Here is a 22,015-nt window from a genome sequence, read left to right as displayed (position 1 = left end):
AAGTGGTTACCCTTCGTATCTATTCTATAGGTCATGAATGTCCTTTTAGAGAGATTTCTAGGAGAGGGGGAGTTGCTGAAGTAAAAACCATGAAACTCTTTTGGTGATGGTGTGGATTAGCAGGTGAAATCTATAGAGTAGCAATTCGGTTGTCAATTCATTCAGAGCCACACTGAGATCAAGAATGAGAACATTGAAACAAAATCTGGATAAAAACTACACAAAATTGTAGCAAGTATAAACAGCCTTGTCATGATATCAAAACATCCCTAACATAAGAAACAAAAGTCCATACACATACACAACTGCAAACTTTCTATGTTGCAGAGTTCATACATGAACATCAACCTCTGTTTTATTAGTCCTATCACTGATTCGGCACTACCAAGTGTCTATTACACAAGCTGCAGTAGAACTGGCGCTTGGTTTTCCAATATAGAGGGAAGAAACAGAACCTCCACTGTCTCTCTATATCCACGACTTGAACCAAACCTCCACAGAACGGGCACGCCCCCGGTGCTGGTTGCCTGGAGAGAACCGTATCATCTTCATCGCAAACAAACACCAAACACATCGCTCTTTCTTCCTCTTTACCTCTAAACTTTCTCTAGCTCTCTTTCTTGTAAGATATATGATCGCAGAGTTATGCAAGCCTTCCTTTCTGAAATCGTTGTTGTTTGCTGGCTGGTGGATTTGGTCACAGAGTTCCGAAAGGTATCCTATTTATAGGGTTTGCTTCTTGGAGTTTCCAATTGTGAAGAACAGAAAGAGGAAGGAGCTTTCTTAACGGGAAGGGTCTAGATTCTGGAGGAACGTTGCTTGATCCAGAAACTGAAGGAGAGAATGAAGCTAAGGTTTTCTGTGTAAGAAGCGTGTATGTAGAATATTCCAAACTTCGCACACGTGTTGTGTGAAACGTCAGGACCTAAGATAAGAATTCTTTCTATATCATTTTGTGCTTGCATCATAAACGTGTTGGTGTTGCTACTTCATTACCCTTTTCATATTGATAATAATCCCTGCAATTTCCTCCTGACTGCCAGTCCATGCTAAAAAGTAATTAAACTGAGAACTGATAAAATGGAAAACAGTTGGACTTGATTGAATTCGGCTTTGAATTTTCTATGCAATAGTTAAGGGAGACCTTAAACTCTTCAAAGCCTCGACAACTTATTGGTCATTTTTTATAAAGTTTGTAGGTTTGAACCGGTTCTAAAATATTGATTTTTTTCTCGGAACCGGAATTGAAAAAGAAAAAACGGTCCGGATTTAGTAGAATTTGTTTCCGGAACATGAATCGAATTGAATCGTAAATATCGGATCAGTTTTCTGGATTTTTACGGTTCTAAAAAGTTTACTGTAATATATATTTATCTCCAACCTTAAATAATAATCATATAAAATACCAACTTCAAAATGTAAATACAGAACGTCAACAACCTCTTTAGTATAATTACTCAATGATCAACAATTAACATACTCAATTATTTCAAAAAGAATTGAGAGAGAGACTGAAAACCTTGGATAATTTGGATTATATGGAGTACTAAATAATAGAGGAAGTCAGGTCGTAAGACAAAACGAATAAGTTTTTTTTTAGTTTATATAGTAATTAATCAGAGTCTAAGAAGTAAAGAAAAAAAAAGTGATAAGGGATGCGACGACAGAAGATGTTTCTTTTAGGAATTTTTCTTATATAACTGTGAATATTCGATTCTACCGGTTCCAAAATCATTTCAAAAACAGAAAACCAGAATCGAATCAAATTAGTTGTTTCGATACGATTCCTCTAAAGTTAGTAATTTATTTTGTTTGGAATCGATAATTTCGGTCAGGTTCTAAGCCGTTCGGGTCTAAAGTCTCAATCCTAAAAGTTAGTGCGATTTTGGGCTAACAGTAAAAGAGCAGAGCAATTTCTCCACCTAATCTTACTCATGATTATCGTCAGTTTTATATTACTATAACTAAGCACCGCTATGAGTTGAAATAAACCAATTGGAACCTATGAAATATATTCCGCCAGATTTGGATAAGATCATGAAATGATTTGATAACCCACCAAGAGATGATTAAAGGTTGGAGAGTGGGTTGTTTCAATCAAGGGTGGAAACACAAGTAGCTGTATAGAAGAATATAGAAATGCCGAACGAGGCCAAAAACAGGAACATAATTGACTGGAAATCCAATTATTCGATACATTCAGGCATAAAGCACTTGACAACTAGAAGGAGTAAAACCCCTAAATGCAGTTGGAGCTGGCAGGACCTGCCACTCAACTTGTAGCTCACCCTTTTGTGCTTCCGATTCTGACAGCCTTCCTATTCCCACATTCAGCCCACATGCCACCACGTATATGCTACCCTCCACCGCGCTCACTGCGAAAGGCCGTCTAAGTGCATCGCACGGGAATTTATCTCCGCCGACGTACCTCCATGTGTCTTTATCGTGGTCGTACACCTTCATCGGACAGTCACCATACTCTGAGATCACCAATAACTTGTTGTCCACAACCGCACTGATGCCTGTCCATCCTTCCCTCATCCCGAAACTCATATCTCGCCACACGTCCGTCTTCGAATCGTAAACCAGGCCGCGTGGCGAGAAGTTAAAGGGCCATGTCCACCCTTCGGTGACGTACATTTTATCCCCCACCACATGGGAGTCGTATTTGGCAAGTCCGGTTGGCATTGTTGCAATTTTCGCCCATGTGTCTCTTTCAGGATCGTAGCAGTCGACGCCCTTGACCGAGTCATTCTCACAAGTTCCGCTGCCGCCAACCGCTATGATATTATTATTGATGCTCCCTGCGTCAAAATGCGATCGGGCGGTCGGCATTGGAGCCGCGCTGGACCACTGATTGGTAGATGTACGATACACGAGGGTGGACCGCATAGAACATTCCGCGTCGGATCCGCCCAACACGACTAGCATCCCCTGACGTGGCAAGGAGGCGCATGCTAACCCCGGTGGACTGCCGGCCTTGGAATAATGCCCAGGCATCGGAGGTAGGACAAACCAACGGCCTGATCGAGGGTCCAGCGCTTGCCACTGAATCTTGGCCGTCAATTTGTTGAACGCGAAAACGAAAAGGTAAGGGAGTGGGAGCGAAAGTGACTTCTTGCAGTGAAGGAAAGCCGGGTCCGAAATGGCTTTGTTCCACGAAGCAGAGACCGAACGCACCAGAGCTTGGTATGGATAGGGAAGGTAGAGCAGACACAGCTCGGCTACCTCGTCTGGAAGTCCGGGAATCAACGGCTCGGATTTGTTGCTGCCGCTTCTGCTCCTTACTACGTCGGAATTCTCATGAGTTTCTAGGTTTGATGCAGAGGAAGTCAGAGCTGCCATTGTTGAAAAAGCCACGAGCACAGAAGCTAATCTGACACGTACTATAACACAACTGCCCAGATGAAGAAAAGGCTGTAAAAGCTTAACTGCTTATTAAGCAGCTGTGTTTGATGATCTGACTCAGAGAGTTAGAGAGTTAAAGAGTTGGAGTAACTAGTATCTGTGTAAGCTGTGCTGAGCATTTCACTCAGTTTGGTATATATAGTGAGAAAGAGAGGAAGGAGATCATGTAGATGACGAAGCAAAGATTCACTTTGCGGAGAAAGGTGAGCAGGATTATTGGGTCGTCAAATGAAGTGGAGTTGTTTATATGGTAATCGGGTCACTTTAGGGTTGGAGTGAAGAGAGTTGAGAGAGAGAGAGAGTTATAATAATGGGATATGCATCTAGAACAACGCGGAATATAAGGTTTGGGTTTGAGATGGAACAAGCACATATATATACACCGGCGGATCGGAAAGAAAGAGACTTGTGTGGTGGCCGGGATTAAACAATTGGAGCAAGAAGACGGAATAGTTTAATTAGGGGAAATGAGGTGGGATTGTTTTTTTCTGAGTAACTTGTTCAAGGGTACAAAGGGTTTTGGGTGAGATTTTAAACAAGCTAAGGGGTCCGGTGGCATGGCTGCTGCATATACATTGGGTTGGTTGCGGTTAGATCCAATTGAAGCAGTGGTGCACTGCATGGTGATATGTATTGATGGGAAGAAGGTGATGATTTATACAAGTTGTGGGGTAGAAGAGGGGAATATAGATGAATCGGAATTGTAGTATTCTCCATAGGAGACTCATGATCGATCATGTTACTTAATCGAGTGTTCCCCATGATAATGGTTTTTGGCCCACCTCCATTCCATGGCGGTATGATTAGGGTTAGAGAATATAACATTGACCAAGTCTTTTTTGGATATTTTTGCTTAGGTGATAAAGCATCTCTTATTTGGGATTTCCAATCCATGTGGTATTGTTTGTATGTTAAATATTTATTGAGGATACTATCATCGGTTTTCATCTTCTTTAGTTGATCATGCACTACTTTGTTTCTAGTTAATATATCATCTATTTGGCGAGATGTTTCTTACTGAGCTTGTTCTTGACACCTTACATGGAGTAACTTAGAAGGTTTAATCTCCTCTTTCATTCTAAATTTTAACCAATTTCTTTGTTTTGGGGCAACAACAAAAGGCTGGACCATCCAATGTAGGCTACAACTACACAAATCACTTGTGTATCAAATTTCGTTTGTTTCATTTTCAAGGTTTTTCGATTACACATTTTCAAGGATTCTGTGATATACGTTATCCATCTACTCAAACACCACTTGATATTGTGGACCAACCCATTATGATCGAGTGACTTGAAGACAACCCCCAATTTTCGTTTCCAAAAACGAATTAAATCAATGTCATTCGAGTGTTAACTAGACGACCAATAGTCCAATACATCTAGTTGTTTGCATTGAAATTTCCACGCACCCGTCCTTTTAATGGGTAAGAGTCTGATTATTCCTGAATTTCTACACAGTACATGTCATCATAAATCCAAAATATTAAAAATAAAACTTATATATAATTTTCGAAAGTGATTGAAAGGAACAAACGCAGAATGAAAATGAACGCAGCATATGGACTGATGGACTTGGAATAGAAACGCAAGAGAGGCCAGGGATTTGTTGCCCACCACAAAAAAAAAATTGAATTCCGAGTGTTATGTCGTTTTCTTGTGTTTGAGAAGTAATCTGATCCCTCTCCAGAATTTCGTGAGCTGATTTTGCAGGTAATTGGGATCAGTTTGAACATCATAGTTAATTTCAAAGACACTGCTCATCCGAATGAAATCATTAAAAGCATGGAATGGACAAATTAAGCTTCATCTTCTACAATTGCAGCTTCCTTCATTCCAGCTCCACACGACACATTTCATTTCATATTCGCAATCGCTATGTCAGAAGTCGGAAAGTAGTTGCTTTAGAATTTCTAATTCTAATGAAGCTCAAAAAGTTGATTATGATGTGTTGTTTGTAATAGGCTATAAAACAAAGACGTGAACGGTGTCCTATATGGCTATATGTGTGAGCTGATTGAGGTAGAGTGAGTAACTATCATCTGAAGAATATACGGAGTTGTGTGTAAACAGGTATTCCTAAAATCACCGATGTTCAAGTAAACAGACAAATAATATGCAATCTCGGTCACTCGTTTGATTACTAATTATTTACATGGGATAAATATAAAAGAAGTTGTAAAGGACAATAATAAAAAAGACAATTGATAAACTGGGAAGGAGCTCCGTGTTAATAGAAATCGCAAGATCACAAATAGGGCGTCAACAAGACCTAACCAATGCGGCGTTAATGAACACTAAAAGAGTTGAAGAACTAATTACACACTTGACTTTGCAAACTATTAGTGTCAGTGCTGCTGGGGGCGTGAAATCCGCATTCCGGACTTTATATCTAATCGTGTCATTTCAGTAACAAAGTGTCATTGAGTTGGTGGGGAAATGCATCAACCAGCATGGTTATAAGCAATGAGAATGTCACTTTTTCCCCCCACTAAACAAGGTCTTACTTAGTTGCTTGTCTGACATATAGACAAAGTGCCTTTTTATTTGACAAGATTGGTCTCTTTCACAAATTGCCGGTTTTTTTTGTTTAAACTCAATTTCATTTTGTCTATTATGCATAGAAATGTTCTCTTATCGAACATATCTATGTTGTGATTCGCTTTGTACATACAGGACAAGCAGAAACTTGAAACGTAAAGCTATGTTAAACAAAAAGAGAATTCTAAACGTGCAAATCTCTTTTATTTCCTCCCACATAATCATGATTGTTAATGACAAACAAAGTATCAAACACAATAGATAAACAAACCAAAAACAAATGTACTAGATTTAAAGAATTAGAAAAGCCAACGAGGTTTGGCTCAGTTAGTAAGGGTGAATTTGAGGTGTATCACTCACACATTTTCGATCCCCGCTGCCAGCAGACCTTGTTGGCTCGCGATCTTTAAATTATCCTGTAGAAATTTATATATGAGGTTATGTGACAAGTACGTGTCCGTCGTAAGTCTTTCAGGATTGAAGTTGTGGATATGACCTGGCGATGGTGTCGTAGCGTAACTAAGCTCTCACACAAAAAAAAAAAACTTACCTAGGACAAACATTTCGACAGTGCCACATAGACACACAGTGTGACCTTGTTAAAACATAATATTTGCACTAATCGAAAGTTCAACAATAAAGTATTTGGTCATATCAACTTTGGGCCGGGCCTCAGATAGATAATTGGACCCATATGACTAAACAAAAGGCCCATGCGAGTCCTACCACTACTTTACCCGCCAAAGAAATCAGTCGGAAACTGACAGACGTTATCCGCAGATGGCCGATGGGTAGCTCTCTCTCACCATTAAACAATGCAAACCTCCTCTCTCTCCTTCGCCGTCTGTTCCTATTTTCCGATACGTCGCCGTCGCATCACCACCGCCTCTCCCCGTAAATCCAACCTCAGGCGCCTCACCTCCCGCGTCGTCCAGCTCACTCGCCGTAAACAGCTCCACCAGGTCCTCATTGCTTCTTCTCAATTTTTCCTCTGAGCAATTTTTTTGCTCTTATAAGTTTGATAGAGGTTTTGTGATTGTGCAGATAATAAAGGAGATAGAGATCGCGAAGGAAAGGTACGGGAAGCTGAACACGATAGTGATGAACGCGGTGGCGGAGGCGTGTGTCCGCTGCGGCGATATCGACTCTGCACTGAAGGTGTTCGACGAAATGTCTAAGCCAGAGAGCTGCGGCGTCGATACTGTCACCTACGCCACGCTTTTGAAGGTACTAATCCTCATGCTTATTGACAATGTGTTTCGAAAGATTTGATAATGTGCTTGTAATGAAGGGATTGGGCGGAGCGAGGAGAATTGACGAAGCATTTGAAGTGCTTGAATCTGTGGAGCGTGGTGATGCTGTGGGAAGTCCAAAGCTATCAGCACCTCTTATTTTCGGACTGCTCAGTGCTTTGGTTGAGGCAGGTTAGTGACGCCAATTAATTATTACTATGTGGCACATTTTGATGTTGTGATTCTAGATCAGGCAATGGTAGTATCTGAAGTATTCGGAATATATGCGCTGTTTTATGTTCTTATAAATGTACATGTGCTGGTTGCCTGTTTCTGTAGTGCAGGAGATTTGCGCCGAGCTAATGGACTTCTTGCACGGTATGGTTTTCTCCTTCGAGAAGGTGGCAGTCTTTCACTCACAGTCTACAACTTATTAATGAAGGTTGTCCACTGACCTATATATGTAAATTCTTTAAAAGATTTTTCCATTTTCATGAACTGAGCTTTGAAAGATAGATACATTATTTTGAACATGCATGATCCTAAATTTGCATGTCTAGTTTGATGTTGTTGCTTAAGGGTTTGCTGCTTCTGATTTTCAGGGTTGTATTAAGTCAGGCCTTCCTCAGAGTGCGATAGACATGCATGACGAAATTATACGTCTAGGTTTGAAGCCTGATAGGCTCACCTATAATACTCTAATATCTGCATGTGTAAAAGCTGGGAAGCTGGATGCCGCTATGCAATACTTTGAGGAAATGAAGGTCCCAAGCTATATGAAAGGCCAGTTTAGAGCCTGTGTATAATATTCTTATACTTTTAGGTTGTCGGCTGCATTAAGAAACTTACTGAAGTATTGTCCCTCATTTTGTAGGATGAAGCACAGAAATATAGTGATCCTGGTCTTTTCCCTGATGTCATCACCTATAGTACATTACTCAAGGTATACATATTTTTCTTCTGAATACCTTAATGAAGTTATATGAAGATTCATTAATTGAACCAGCTGGACGTTTTGTCCCTTTTTCCTCCATCGTGGAGTTGGAAACTTTGAAATCTTTTGTTAGCTAATAACGTTAAAGTTCAGTTCCTATCATCAAGCAAACTGTGATGTTTCTATATATTCTTTGGCAGGGGTGTGGGGATTCCAAAGATATCCTTATGGTTCATAAGATTGTTTCAGAAATGAAAACATATATTGGTTTGTTCATTGATCGAACAGCATATACAGCAGCAGTTGATGCTTTGCTAAATTGTGACGCAATAAAAGGTATGCTGTGCGTAAAACAGTTTATGTTGCTATCATTCTCTGATGTCTTCTGATTATGAATGCCATTTGCTCCATGGTACATTGTGCAACATCATATATGTGAACTGCACCAATTATTCTTGTCATGGCTGAATTAGTTATAACATTTCTGTAATTTTGCTTATCACATATAGAAAGATGCTAAAAAATTTACGTCTTAAAATTTGAATCTACCGCTTCTGCTTCTAACATTAAATTTTGTCTGATGATTAGGTGCTTTATGTATTTTTGGAGAATTATTAAAGCAGGCAGGTGGAAATCCAGAGTTGAGACCAAAACCACACCTCTATCTTTCCTTGATGCGTGCCTTTGCTGTTAGAGGAGATTATGAAACAGTGAGGAGTCTGCATAAGCACATGTGGCTAGATACAGCTGGAACTATCTACCCAATGATTCATGAAGAAGCTGATCATCTTGTTATGGAGTCAGCTTTAAATGATGGGCAGGTACAATATCAACTCCCTTATAGTCTTCATCATTGTGGTCTTACTGCTTAAGTCTCTTTCATTTCCTGATTAGTGATTACCTGGATTATATCTGAGCCTTTTGGATGCTGGTTTCTAAAATCCAGGTACTTCACAGGATAAGGACCCTTTCTTTAGATTTTGTATCTCTCTGAAGTACTACTTATAATGCACACACTGGTTCAGTCATTGCTTGATTTAGCTGCAATGTGATTAGTATGAGAAATTGACTACTATTCGCCATTCAATGTTATTTTCCATTTTTGTTTTTAGGTAGATTTGGCCAAAAATTATCTTGGAAGCATAATTACAAGGTGGAAGAGAATACCGTGGACAAGTCGAGGAGGCATGGTATGTAGTTTTCTTGTACTTTCCAGGACTATGTATGTGACAAGATATAACTAATATGACTATTCGTCTGCGTTTGTCTCCTCTGACAGGAGAGGTACCTGTTGATGTTTTAATTTATTTTGACATGCGTATAATTATATAAAGTATCACCAAGATATTGAAGATTTTCCTGAATATTTTAAGCGAAAACCTGAAATTCAAGTTCTTTAGACACCTGAAATCAAATATTAAGACTTCAGGCTTTTGTTACTCAACTGGCGCTTTCTACGTTCAAGTTCAAAAAATTTATTTAGCTAGTTGGTGGTTTACTATTATATATTTAACTTGAATTTGTATTACACTACATGTTCATTTTCTGCCTGGTATAACTTCTGCCCTTGTACTGCAGGTTGCTCTACGCACAGAGGCCTTGTTGGGAAACACAAATTCCATATTGACTCCTTATCTGCTCCCTCAGGTCCTTGCCTATTCCTTGTCCTTAGAGTTGTAGGGTAGATAACTGTACATTACCTAATGTTCAAAGACTTGGATAATATACTGTTGTCAGTGTTATGTATAGGGCATGAGTTTACATTGAATGTGTCATACTGAGTCTACAACCTGAGTGGCTGTGTTTAACTTTTGTTGTCTGATATTTACACTTTTTGGATTTAGGTATTGACTAGCGATCCGATTGAAAGCGTGATGAAGCCCTTTGAAGCAGCACGTCCACTTCTTGGGACTGTAAAGTTGAACAAGGTAGCTATGCGTTTCTTTAGAGATTCAGCAGTGCCTATCATAGATGACTGGGGTAACTGCATTGGAATATTGCACCGTGAAGACTGTACAGAGGTAAATCATTATGATGTTACAAACCAAATGTTTTCTTTTCTTTCGGGTACAGTCTGATAGACAAGCACTTTTGTCTCGACAATTATACATAATATGGTCTCATTTGCATACTATTTTGTAGATGGATGCCCCTCTTTCCTCAATGATGAGAAGTCCACCTCCCTGTGCCGTAACAACCACATCGATCGGCCATGTGGTGGATCTAATTGTGAAGCACAAATTCAAAATGGTGGTCATAGTAAACCGTAGCTCTTTGTTTGGTGGTACTGCAAATTTGAGGGCTGTTGGTGTTTTTACAGCTGAACAACTGTGTAAACTGCTTGTCGCACCAGAATCAGAAATGCCAGGATTGAAACCTTCTTTCTGTAGAAGTTTAACAATGTGCTGTGTATGAGAAGACCATAACCCTCCTTGTAAATACAATTTTGTTATACATTTTAGTGAAAATAATATCCTCAAAGGCTTTAGCTAAAACAGTGTATCGCTTATGAAAATGAGTAATTATGCCATTTGATAATCGCTTCGATTTTTACGTTGCCCTCTCAATTGTATTCATGTTGTCACCTACATACTACCAGTGTATATTAATACGTATACCAAGTTGGCTCTAAGGTGAAAGTTAAGGTAGTAAATCGGCCTATGTCGTCTGTAAAAATTCCAGTAAGAATTGACAGCAGATATGATTTAATCACAGCCGTTAATAGAGCTGACTTTAATAATTTGGCTCCCCATCACTTCTCAAAACGCAGCGTTTGCTCTGCAACTTTGCATTATCAGATTCAGAAACACTGAAAATGAACTAAAAGCCTAAAAAAATCTCAGCTGTAAAACCCTAAGGTTTATCGAAGCGGGTTGAGAATGGCGCAGAGAGCGAAGGAGATGATGAGGAGCGTGATGAAGAAGGTCGGAGACAAAAACCTGAACCCGCGATTGAAGCAGGAGCTCAAGAAGAACCGATTACCCGACCCGAAAATCGTAATGGGTCGAGCCCACCGTGGCATCTTCGCCGGCCGCCACATCCAGTTCGGCAACAACGTCAGCGAAGACGGCGGCAACAAGTTCGTATCTTTTACCTTCTATTTCTCTTGCGTTTTAAATTCTAGTATTTGAGCCATGTTGCATGATACAAATCATACAACAGCTTTGATTATGAACCCTCAATACTTTGGGAATTAAAGTATTGAAGTGACTTGATTTAGTTTGATTTGGTTTGCTGGGTAGTGGGTGCTGTGTGAATTTAATTTGTATGATTTATCTTGTGTTGAAATATAGTTGTTGAAATTGGCATTGGTGCATTGATGTTAGAATTTTGAGCATTGTTGATGTAGAAATTGTACTATTAAGCTATTGGAGCTAGCTTGATCATGAAAAAAACTATTATGCATTCGATTTTTTGACTGGGGATAGTTGCTTCTTCTAGGGATTCTAGATAATGTGGACAATATTATCAGAGGTTTTTGAGTCTCATACTTGTTTACTATTGCCAGGTTTAGATGGTTTTGTGATTTAATGGTTTCTTTTTGCATGTTATACTACGATTTGTTAAGCTGGTTTAGCATATATGATGCTCTTTAAAGTTGTTGTTTTGGTCTATGATTTTGTAGAAGTTGGAAGAATGGGTTTCTGATGAACCATAATTTTTTGTGGTGATAGGACAAGGAGGCATTGGAAGCCGAATGTGCAGGAGAAGCGGCTCTTCAGTTACATCCTAGACCGTCAGATTCGAGTCAAAGTCACTACCCACGCTTTGCGTTGCATAGACAAGGCGGGAGGTATTGATGAGTACTTTCTGAAAACTCCTTACCACAAGATGGACACTGAAATGGGGCTTGTCTGGAAAGCCAAAATCGAAAAGCTGTATGAAGAGGTTGGCCAGACAGGGGGATATGCTTTCCAAGCACCTAACGGTGAAGCCAAGGTTGAACAGGAATTTAAAGAATTAAAACTAGATGAGAGGCAAGTCAAGAGACAGATGTATGGTTGGTCGAAGAAACTAAAACAGATTGAGGAACGCAAAGACAACCAAATCACTGATAAAGAAGCTCATGAGGAGGAAGGTGCAGGAATTGAGGAAGGAAGCTCTCATGTTGAGGTTCATGAGCAGTTGGTCGCAAACTCCTGAGTTGAACTCTTGAATCGGCTTTTGGGATGTTCTCGTTTTTGTCAGCCAGACCCATTTCCGGACTTTAACTCCTCAGGGTTTTCAGGGTAATTCAATACTAGCCATAGTTAGCTGATAAAGCAGACTTTGTGATCTTTTCTGATTGTGAAAATTCAGTTCCTTGCATTTTTATATGCAATTTTGTATCAAATAATCCATTATACTATGCTTTCGAATCTGATGAGCTCCTATGCTATGGAGAGGGCAGATTCAGTTAGCTGCTCTTAGTCAATGAAACTGGATGAAATTGATGCTGGACCAAATTATCTTGTGAGTTTGTAACTTCATTGTTTCAATGTTTTGGCTTGTCCCACTCTGTTACTGTGCATCGGTCCCATTCCCAGCCTAGCTTCCAATCTCATCTTGTCAATGTGATTAATCTTCTCAGTTGATCATGGTGGATATATGATTTCCCCCCTCATAGTTGCCCCTAATAAATTAGCTGAAATAGGAGTGAAAGTAATAATAGCTATAGAACACAAAAACCTGTCATGTACTTCTCGGTAGATTATTTAGTTCGACATTCAAGAACCACATTGATTCAATCATACAAATTTTGTACAACAAAGTTATATGGTTTTTTTCTTGCTCAAGAATATTTTCAGTTCTCATATCTGTACTACAAGGGGTGGCGAACTGACTCGACCTTTTCTGTTGAAACGAATGCTCTATAGATTTTCATGGCTTTGCCTTTGCATATGCTCTTCCCCTGTTTCTGGCTCGGCCTTTTTCTAGTTGGGCATCACACGTTCTGAATTGCATTATCAACTACAAGCACACAGGAACATTACAGATGGCATCGATAAGACTACCATAGACGTACATTTTCTTACATAGACAACAGTTACAACAGAAAGGTAGTGATTTAGTTTATAGGTAATCTTTTGCGTTGCCTTTTGGATTCTCTTGAAATCTTGCTATCCTGAAGTGCTTTAGCTCCACTCCTTTAGCCTCTCCACTAAGTGCAAGGTCAGCCAATGTCCTCCCTACCACCGGAGCCAGCTTGAACCCGTGACCGGAAAAACCGCATCCGATCACCACATCCTTCCCGAACTCACCCCCTAAGAAATCAATCACAAAATCCTCATCCGGGGTCATAGAATACATACACAACTGAGTGGCAACCGGCCCTCCGGAGTCAACCACACCGGAGAATGTCGTCTCTATCCACTCCTTCAAAGGAGCCAGCGGGTTCCCGGGTCCCCAAGGCCTCTTATCCGGGTCACACGGGTACCCGCCATGCACCGCAACCTTGATTAAACCCGGATACTCCAATGAGGGTGTGCCATAGACATATGGAACCCCATAGCTAGCAAAAGTGGGGAAGTCACCTCCAATGGCGTAACCAGCTTCATGACCCTCCTTCATCCTCCAATAACACACTGTGGTCTCCAAGGGCTGTATAGGCAGTTCAAACCCACCAACCGTTTTAACTAACCTCTTAGTCCAAGCCCCAACTGTCATCACACACTTCTTACCCCAAAACCTCTCCCCATTTCCTGTCCCAACCCAAATGCCTCCCTTCACCTCATCTCTCTTTATCTCCGTCACCTCCATGTTGTCCCTCAACACGGCGCCGTTTTGCAGCGCCAGCGTTTGGAACATAGACACAGCCTTGGTGGGCTTGATCACACCACCGTGCTCCGTAGCCAAACCCACCCACCCCTCCGGTAACTTGATTCGACCCGAGTACTCCTGCTCCACTTGCTCCCGGTTCAGAACCCGGTAAGCTATCTCGTTCTTACGGCAGCTGGCTACAACTGCCTGGAAAACTCTGTTGCTTTCTTGGCCCATATCGAAGTGGTGGGCCTTGAAATAGACATTGTAGCCGATTTCAGACTCTGCTTGTAGCCATAGCTTGTAGGACTCGAGTACCAGAGGAGCGTAATAGTCATCTGGATACGTAACCCTAATCGTACGGGACTCGCCGTGGGAGGAGCCCCGGTGGTGAAGAAAGTCGAATTGCTCGAGCAGGAGGGTCTTGTGGCCCCGCTTGGCGGCCTGGTAAGCGGTGGAGCTGCCCATGATTCCGGCGCCGACGACTATGACATCGAACTCTTGGACGGAAGATTCCATCTCCGGGTTTTTCGTGGAAGATGACAGTGTGAGTGAGTTGGCTTTGGCCTTTGGGATTGCCACTTGGTTTGGGGTTTGCGATCTGTGACTTGGAAGTAAGTGTGACGCAGCTAAAGCGGGCTAGCCTTGTTTTTAACATGGAAGATTCTTAAGAGGCGCCACTGTTTTTTTCAAATCTACGATATTGCCACTGTGCCCTTCTCTTCTCTTGGTGACGCCTGGTGTTCCATGCAGTAAAAGACGTAGAGGGCAGTGTTTTGGGGACACGTAACTGCGGGGAAACCCTAATCTAGAGTAAAAGTAAATTGTGTGTTTTAAAAACAATATAACAAGGAAGTGGAGTGGTAGACCGTATTATGGCGTTAAATCTAGCGCCGCAATCTTACATAGTATATCACGATACATTGACATATCAACAATTAAAATTATATAAAAATGTTATTTTAAATGAAAAACAACCATATTCTTATTAATCCAACCGTTCTAAATTATTATAAAATTTTATATTTTTTGTTTTTTATCATTTCTTCTTTTTCATCACATGTGATCATTATGTTGTAAGAAGTGATATCGTGTCATCATTGTGAATATAAATATGTAATTGTATTCTATACTATTAATAATTCAAAAAAATTGCCAATTAAAACGCCTATAAAAATATATTACTAATATTACACTATAGATTAATTAAAGAGGAATTCTATTTGCACCTCTAAAAGTGTGGTGTATACCTCCACAATTTTTCAAATTATATTTAACTTTTTCAACTCACATTAAAATACTATTAAAGACAAACATAAAATATATAAAAAAATTATATATTATTTTTACCTTACTCTATCTCTTTCATTTCCTCTTTTCACTTACAACTATCAATGTTTGAGTTAACAAATAACATAGGTTATTTTCATACTAATCTCTTCATTTCTTCATCCTTAACAGAATCCCTCTATCTGATTAAACATGCAATCAAGATTGAACACAAAACAAAGAGGAGACATTGGGTTCATGATTTTCGGTGATGATCGTTGAGAAATTTATGGAGTTCTCCTTAAGATTAATCTCAGTCCCTTTAATTAAACTTTAAGAGATTTTGGGTTCTGGCCGCATATTAACAATTCAGCTTTTGGTTTATGTTTCACGATGGGAAGTTGTAAATATATCGAGTTATATTGAATGAGTAGGGAAGCTAGATGCCGAATACAATTGTAATGCCAGGATGCAATGGGATTTCTAGTCGGTGATTTAATAATGAGGAAGAAAAATTCCAATTGTCCTTCATGAAGAGACCACATGTCTAGACCTCCTCTTGGAAATTAAAGTGAGATAGTTTTGATACATAAACTCTTGTTGCATGTTCTTCAAATGTAAAAGTTAAGTTTTATATTGAATCATGGTGGCATAATTTTGTCCAATCCAAACGGTTGAGAGATAACGAACGAAGCTAACCACAACAAGAACACATACAAGAGTTCTTTGCAAAAAAGATTAATCTGATATTTTCTAAACTCAAATTCATCATTGGTGGGTGGGGATCGAAATGAGCGGAGATGTCCTGCTCAAAATTTTATTCAGCAACAACGTATCACTTAGTTGGAGAGTGAGGGCATTTTGGTAAGAAAAAAGAGGTGTACTTAGATTTTTGAAGAGTAAAAAAGTAACAGAGTGTAATAAGTAATGGAGGTGTAAACAACACTTTTCCAGGTGCAAATAAAACCCCCCTTAATTAAAACATTTATTAATATATAAAGACTATAACAATAATTAATAAAATGATGTATAAAGATATAAATTGAAAAAGAAAAATATCAGATAACCACCTATAACTTCCCACATTTTATTTTTCATCCACTAAAACTTGAAAATGAAAAAAAAAACAAAAACAAAAATTCTGTAAATGCTAGTTTTGATAACCATTACACTTATCTTTCTTAATTTCAACTATTTTTCAAGAAGATAATCGAACTAAAGAATATGAATAAGATAAAGTATGATATGATTTATAAATGCATGCAAGTCAATAAATTTAGAAGAAAAATATTATAGGATCCAAGATTATAACTCCAAAATCCTAAAGCATGACGACTGTAAGATTTGGTTGAGAGAGCTTCATTATTTGATATGACACTATATTATAATACATTATCGTCTTCATTCCTTCAAGAGTTCAAGTAGTCGATTCAGCAATGGAGATACGCAATCAATCATGAAGTTAGCTTTATATATTACTATATATGTAACAATTAACAAATCTCATTTGCGTGCTAATTCGATTGGCGTAGTGTCAAAAGAACACGTATGCACTATGTTTCATGCATCTATCACATCATTCACATGTAGAATGAACTCCAACCAATGTAGGTCGTTCGAAGTTGATCCAACAATGTAGGCCACGAACGTTGAGAATGAACATCAGCCCTTCTTTTCTGTCATATTCAATGTGCAATATATACGAACCAAGGAAAGCAACTGAAGAGAAACGTGGGGTTATGGTTTGTAATCGTGGAATATTTTGTTCCTGTTAAGTCACCATTCATTATACGATTTATATCGATGATATTGATAATCATGATATCATGCGCAGTTCAATAGTGCTTCGCAACAACCGCATCATCATTGTTTATGTAAAGGCGTATATTTACCAATATTCTATTGATCTCTTCTAGAGTTCTAGTGCTAAGAAAAGCCAAGCTAAGGCCGTTTATCATATGCCGTTTGTGTTCGTCCCACATTCCCACTTGCAGATTTTGAATGATTAGGGTTGGGCATCTACTTGCAGTTGAACTAGCTATAATCTATGTCAGTTTATGTCAATCATGTGAAATATTCATGCTATCTTCAGTAAAGGAACCAAGTCGATCAGTTTTCGTATATTTGCATTTTAGTACTCTCTTTTCTCTTTCGTCAGTTTCGGGTTTGATATATTGTAAAGATTTAAATAAGGGGCCTTCAAATAAACCTCCATCCAATGTTTAAAATACCTAATTAATTAATAATCTTCTCCTCGAGTTTTTATGAACCCCATCTCTATTGATCACAGTACGATCTTCTCCTTGTGAAGTATTCATGCGTCGTTATATAAAAACCATGATGTTTGTGTGTTATCGATCACATGATAGTTCTTTTGGAGCTTATGAAACCCCCATCTCTATCGATCTGGTTTTCTTGAGCCATATTCTCTCGTTCGTCTGCATCAGTCTCTGTCATGGAGGCTGATACAACGATTGATATATAGCGATAGTGGGATCATTATTCGTCAACAGTCCTCTATCTGCAAAAAAGCTCGGCTCACTCACATTAATTCAAGGTTAATGCCTTGAAATGTCACTGCTATATTCAACAACTGGTATTTATCATCATATAATTTACCGATCTGTTAAAAAATGTTAATCATGAAGCATATGTTCATATACACCTTTCCAAGGTCTCCGACAATAAGCGGATTTGTGTATACTTAATGGAAGATAGAAAAACAGTAAAACTTTCATTCTGCAGATCAAGGGTGTAGGTACAGAGTCAAAGGTAATCTTCGTAACCTCCTCTTTCTCTTTAGCACCAAGGAGTAACGACAGGGTGAATCTTCAAATCTTCTTGTTAGCCTCGAAGACAAATTTTTTGATCGAATCTTTAATGGACAACAATTCAGGAAACTCCCTTTTCAGCTTTGAAGCATCCAATTCATTGTTACTCCTTGGTGCTACAATAACCTTGGCTTGTTCTTCTAGGTCAAAATTTTGCCACTTTAACTTAGGGTCAATGTAATCCCTATACATCTCTAGAATCTCATTGTGGCTTATGACTCCTGGGTTGGTGAAGTTCCATATTCCTCTGCAGCTTCTCTTGGCCATCTCAATGGATATTGGTAGGAGCTCATCTAGCACGGTCATACTATTAGGTATATTCACCACATTGTTGTAACGGGAGATCTTCGTGATGAAGTTTCTTGGGTTGCTGAGGTCTGATGAAATCGGCATTCTAACTCTCAATGTGCATACATTGTCATATTCCTTTAACAAATCCTCAACCTGCACAATTTACCATGTTCTTAATTTGTAATATATATATATATATATATATATATATATATATATGCAGTCTCTATCCAGAGTGAAGCTTCATTCTGAAATTACTGAGTGAAGTTCCAATTTTGGCACACTTTTCGGTCAAATTTTTTCACCATAAGTGATTCAATATTTAGGTATGTTATTCAAGATCATCTCTACAAAATTTCATCTAATTCGGACATCGTTAAGGTATTTAAATTAGATTAAATGAATGAATGAATTAAAATTGTTCAACGTGAACCGTTCGTGTAAATCTCAATTTTGAAAGCTCAAACCATTATCAAATTGGATGAAACTTTGTGGACATGATCTTGAATAACATACCTAAATATTGAATCGCTTATGGTGAACAAATTTGACCGAAAAGTGTGCCAAAATTGGAACTACACTCTGTAATTTCATAGTGAAGCTTCACTCTGAAATTACAGAGTGAAGCTCCAATTTTGACATATTTTTCGGCCAATTTTTTCACCATAAGCGATTCAATATTTAGATATATTATTCAAGATCATCTCTACGAAGTTTGATCCAATTTGACAATAGTTTAAGCTTTCAAAATTGAGATTTATACGAACGGTTCACATTAAACAGTTTTAATTCATTCATTGATTTAATCTAATTTCAATACCTTAGCGATGTCTGAATTAGATGAAATTTTGTAGAGATGATCTTGAATATCATACCTAAATATATATGTATATCAGTCCCTATCCAGACTATGGATATAGACTATATATATATATATATATATCCATGTTTGTCATGGATGTTATATCGCCAGTGTTGTCTGAGAGTGCAATCTAGATTGATACTCTGATATAATATACGATATATTCGACAAAAAAATATAGATTTCAATTGGGTCACCTAACATCGAATGCATGTGAATGTATGATATGAAATGAAATAGCCAAACCATGAAACACTGATCATTGATAGAATTTAAAAAGAACAAGTTTGAGTTTATTACCATAGCTTTGGTCTTGGAATAGAAGGAACCGGTGAAATTTGGCTTGTCCTCCTCCTTGAATCCATTGCCTGATCCTGGGCGGTGATCCTTGTCATACTCAAATATGCAGCCGGTTGCAAAGTTCATCATTAACAAATCTTGTTCCTTACAAACATCAGCCAACGTAAGTGTCCCAACAACATTAGTCCTAATCGTTTCAGTCTCGTGTGACTCACACCAATCAACATTAGGCCTTCCAGTAACCCCAGCCGCATTGAAAACATGAGTTGGTTGTGCTCTGGTTATATCCTCTAGCAAAGTTTTTTTATCTTCCAATCTTCCCTTCCCATACTCATATTCAATCCCTCCATCCTGACAAAGCTTCCCTAATAACCCTCCTATCCAACCAGTCCTTCCGTATATCAGAAATTTCAATTCCCCACTATTACTAATGTCACTGCATGATCTAGTCATCCTGGTATAGCCGTATTGAAAGAACCATGCTTCATCATTACAGTGATTAATCACAGAAATACTGGGGTGGGGGCGCAGTGCAGCATCCACATTTCCCCACCAATTTGGGTTCTTAGTGTACCACTCCATCGTCAGGTTCAACCCCTTTTCCCAATTAGTCCTCACCTCCCAACCCAAATTCTTCAGCTTTTGATCATCCAAGAAGTACCTTTGGTCATTAAAAGGCCTATCTTGAACAAAATCTATAGCTTCCTTTGGATCCAAACCAAACATCTTGCAAATATCCTCTGCCACATCGATGACTGACCTTTCTTTTTTTGTACCAATGTTATACACATGCCCTATTACCCCCTTATGAAGAATCACATCAAATGCTTCAGCAACATCATCACAATACAGATAGCTTCGAACATTTGACCCATTTCCATGAATCGGCAGTTTCTCGCCTTTCATAGCGAGTAGTATGAATTTTGGGATAAGCTTTTCGGGGTATTGATGAGGTCCATAGACATTGTTACCTCTAGTTGTTATTGTTGGCAGGTCATAAGATCTGTGATATGCCATGACTAACATTTCAGCCCCGGCTTTCGTCGCAGAGTAAGGATTTGTAGGGAGGAGTTGAGAGGCCTCAGGGTTTCCAATGTCACTTCCCATATCAGTCTCACCATACACCTCATCAGTACTAACATGGATGAACCTCTTGATTCTCTTTGTAACCTTGCAAGCTTCTAGAAGTACATGGGTGCCATACACATTATTATTTGTGAACTCAAATGAATTGCCAAACGAATTGTCCACATGAGTCTGTGCAGCAAAGTGCATAATGGTGTCAATCTCCTCAACCATCAAGAGGTGATTGACAAGGTCAGCACAAGCAATGTCTCCCTTGATGAACTTGAAATTATGCGAGGCTTTACATGCGTGAAGGTTCTTGAAGCTAGAGCAATAGTCTAGCTTGTCAAGGGCAACAATCTTGTAGTTAGGGTAGTTCTTGATTAATCTGCTGGTGACATGGCTGCCTATAAATCCTGCTGCACCTGTAATGAGGATGTTCTTTGGTGCATAGGGGGTTGCTTCATGTACCATATTTACAGTCCTCTTTAATATTTCTTATAAGCAATGTTCTTCTGCAACCTCTGAATCATTCGTTCAAAACAATATAAGAGTTTTGCTACGAATTTTGCTAGGAATTGAAGTAGATTTAATCATTAATTATAATCACAATTATGAATTCATTATATATGTTTTGATTGTTTTCATAGCAATCGTAAACACATTCTAAGCACCGCTGCGCATCCAATAGAAACCAATTTCTTCGATCTTTTGTCAAACCCTAGTTTCAAGCAGGCTTCACAGACTCAAAATCTGCTAGGTCCGATCAATAAAAATGGTCATCTCCCAGCTACCAATATGAAATAAGCAATAAATTTTGGTTTTAAGATTGGAGTGAAGCTTAATTATGAATATTGGATATCATAATATTCTGTAATCTGATTCAGTCAAACAAAAAAAATTCTGTAATCGGAAAAGAAAATGCAGACATCCTTTTTTTTTTACATGAATATATGATACTTACACGTTATCATAAATAGCTGATTGAAGCGGTAGCCATTGAAGATCGATCTCGAAGCAAACCAAAGGATGCAGATTAGGCAAATTGATTATTCTGCGAACTTGAGAAACAATGGAAGATGAGAACAAACTAAGATGCGTAATGGACGCAAGAGGTGATATTATCGATCGATCTGTTGGAGGTGATTAAGGGGGTATTGGACTCTGACTCACTCTTTACTTTTTGGCAACCTCTAATTTTGTTACGTGGTGCTTAATCCACTTAATAAAAAAATCAAAAATCAAAAAAATCTGTTATTTCTGCAAAGCTTAATTAGTGATATGTAGCAGTGGTGCACCCTAGCCTACAGTGCCTTGCATCAGCTGTATCGTAACATTATGTTCTATTATCTGTATCACTCAAGAAATCAATATTGCACAAGCTTCGCACCACAAGTATATTAAACAGGAGAGGGATCGATGCAACGAAACTGCAGAATTATCATGTATTCATGGAATATAAATGTGTAAGTATTTTTCTAATATCGATTTGTTGAATGTAAGTTGCGTTAACAGTCGACTAATTATGCTTGCTCTTGCTTGTA

The 22,015-nt window shown here is 38.8% G+C and overlaps 6 protein-coding genes across 6 annotated transcripts; 2 read left to right on the top strand and 4 right to left on the bottom strand.

The window, feature by feature from the left end:
* Window positions 1-183: 183 nt before the first annotated feature.
* Window positions 184-839, bottom strand: LOC126783715 (uncharacterized). The gene has a single exon (XM_050509230.1). The coding sequence runs from the start codon at window positions 572-574 to the stop codon at window positions 368-370; it is 207 nt and encodes a 68-aa protein (XP_050365187.1). The 5' UTR covers window positions 575-839; the 3' UTR covers window positions 184-367.
* A 1,285-nt stretch (window positions 840-2,124) lies between these two features.
* Window positions 2,125-4,136, bottom strand: LOC126783279 (F-box protein AFR). The gene has a single exon (XM_050508719.1). It carries the CDS (start codon window positions 3,343-3,345, stop codon window positions 2,200-2,202), a length of 1,146 nt encoding a protein of 381 aa, XP_050364676.1. The 5' UTR covers window positions 3,346-4,136; the 3' UTR covers window positions 2,125-2,199.
* Window positions 4,137-6,707: 2,571 nt separating this feature from the next.
* Window positions 6,708-10,603, top strand: LOC126783251 (pentatricopeptide repeat-containing protein At5g10690). Its single transcript, XM_050508685.1, has 12 exons — window positions 6,708-6,910; window positions 6,993-7,175; window positions 7,240-7,372; window positions 7,525-7,622; window positions 7,783-7,944; window positions 8,055-8,123; window positions 8,315-8,450; window positions 8,703-8,935; window positions 9,227-9,304; window positions 9,693-9,761; window positions 9,959-10,135; window positions 10,257-10,603. Exons 1-12 carry the CDS (start codon window positions 6,764-6,766, stop codon window positions 10,527-10,529), a joined length of 1,758 nt encoding a protein of 585 aa, XP_050364642.1. The 5' UTR covers window positions 6,708-6,763; the 3' UTR covers window positions 10,530-10,603.
* A 335-nt stretch (window positions 10,604-10,938) lies between these two features.
* On the top strand, window positions 10,939-12,540 carry LOC126784448 (uncharacterized). The gene is made up of 2 exons (XM_050509911.1): window positions 10,939-11,193; window positions 11,789-12,540. Exons 1-2 carry the CDS (start codon window positions 10,994-10,996, stop codon window positions 12,255-12,257), a joined length of 669 nt encoding a protein of 222 aa, XP_050365868.1. The 5' UTR covers window positions 10,939-10,993; the 3' UTR covers window positions 12,258-12,540.
* Window positions 12,541-12,886: 346 nt separating this feature from the next.
* LOC126784455 (probable sarcosine oxidase) lies at window positions 12,887-14,443 on the bottom strand. Its single transcript, XM_050509918.1, has one exon. It carries the CDS (start codon window positions 14,370-14,372, stop codon window positions 13,167-13,169), a length of 1,206 nt encoding a protein of 401 aa, XP_050365875.1. The 5' UTR covers window positions 14,373-14,443; the 3' UTR covers window positions 12,887-13,166.
* A 3,506-nt stretch (window positions 14,444-17,949) lies between these two features.
* Window positions 17,950-21,560, bottom strand: LOC126783536 (trifunctional UDP-glucose 4,6-dehydratase/UDP-4-keto-6-deoxy-D-glucose 3,5-epimerase/UDP-4-keto-L-rhamnose-reductase RHM3-like). Its single transcript, XM_050509018.1, has 3 exons — window positions 21,436-21,560; window positions 19,407-20,995; window positions 17,950-18,397 (listed from the first exon to the last, which is right to left on the bottom strand). The coding sequence occupies exons 2-3, from the start codon at window positions 20,943-20,945 to the stop codon at window positions 17,954-17,956; spliced, it is 1,983 nt and encodes a 660-aa protein (XP_050364975.1). The 5' UTR covers window positions 20,946-20,995; window positions 21,436-21,560; the 3' UTR covers window positions 17,950-17,953.
* Between the last annotated feature and the right edge of the window lie 455 nt (window positions 21,561-22,015).

Source organism: Argentina anserina, chromosome 2, assembly GCF_933775445.1.
Source record: "Argentina anserina chromosome 2, drPotAnse1.1, whole genome shotgun sequence".
NCBI classification, from domain to species: domain Eukaryota; kingdom Viridiplantae; phylum Streptophyta; class Magnoliopsida; order Rosales; family Rosaceae; genus Argentina; species Argentina anserina.
Note: the sequence above shows the minus strand (reverse complement) of the source record. Positions and strands in the feature narration are given on the sequence as shown.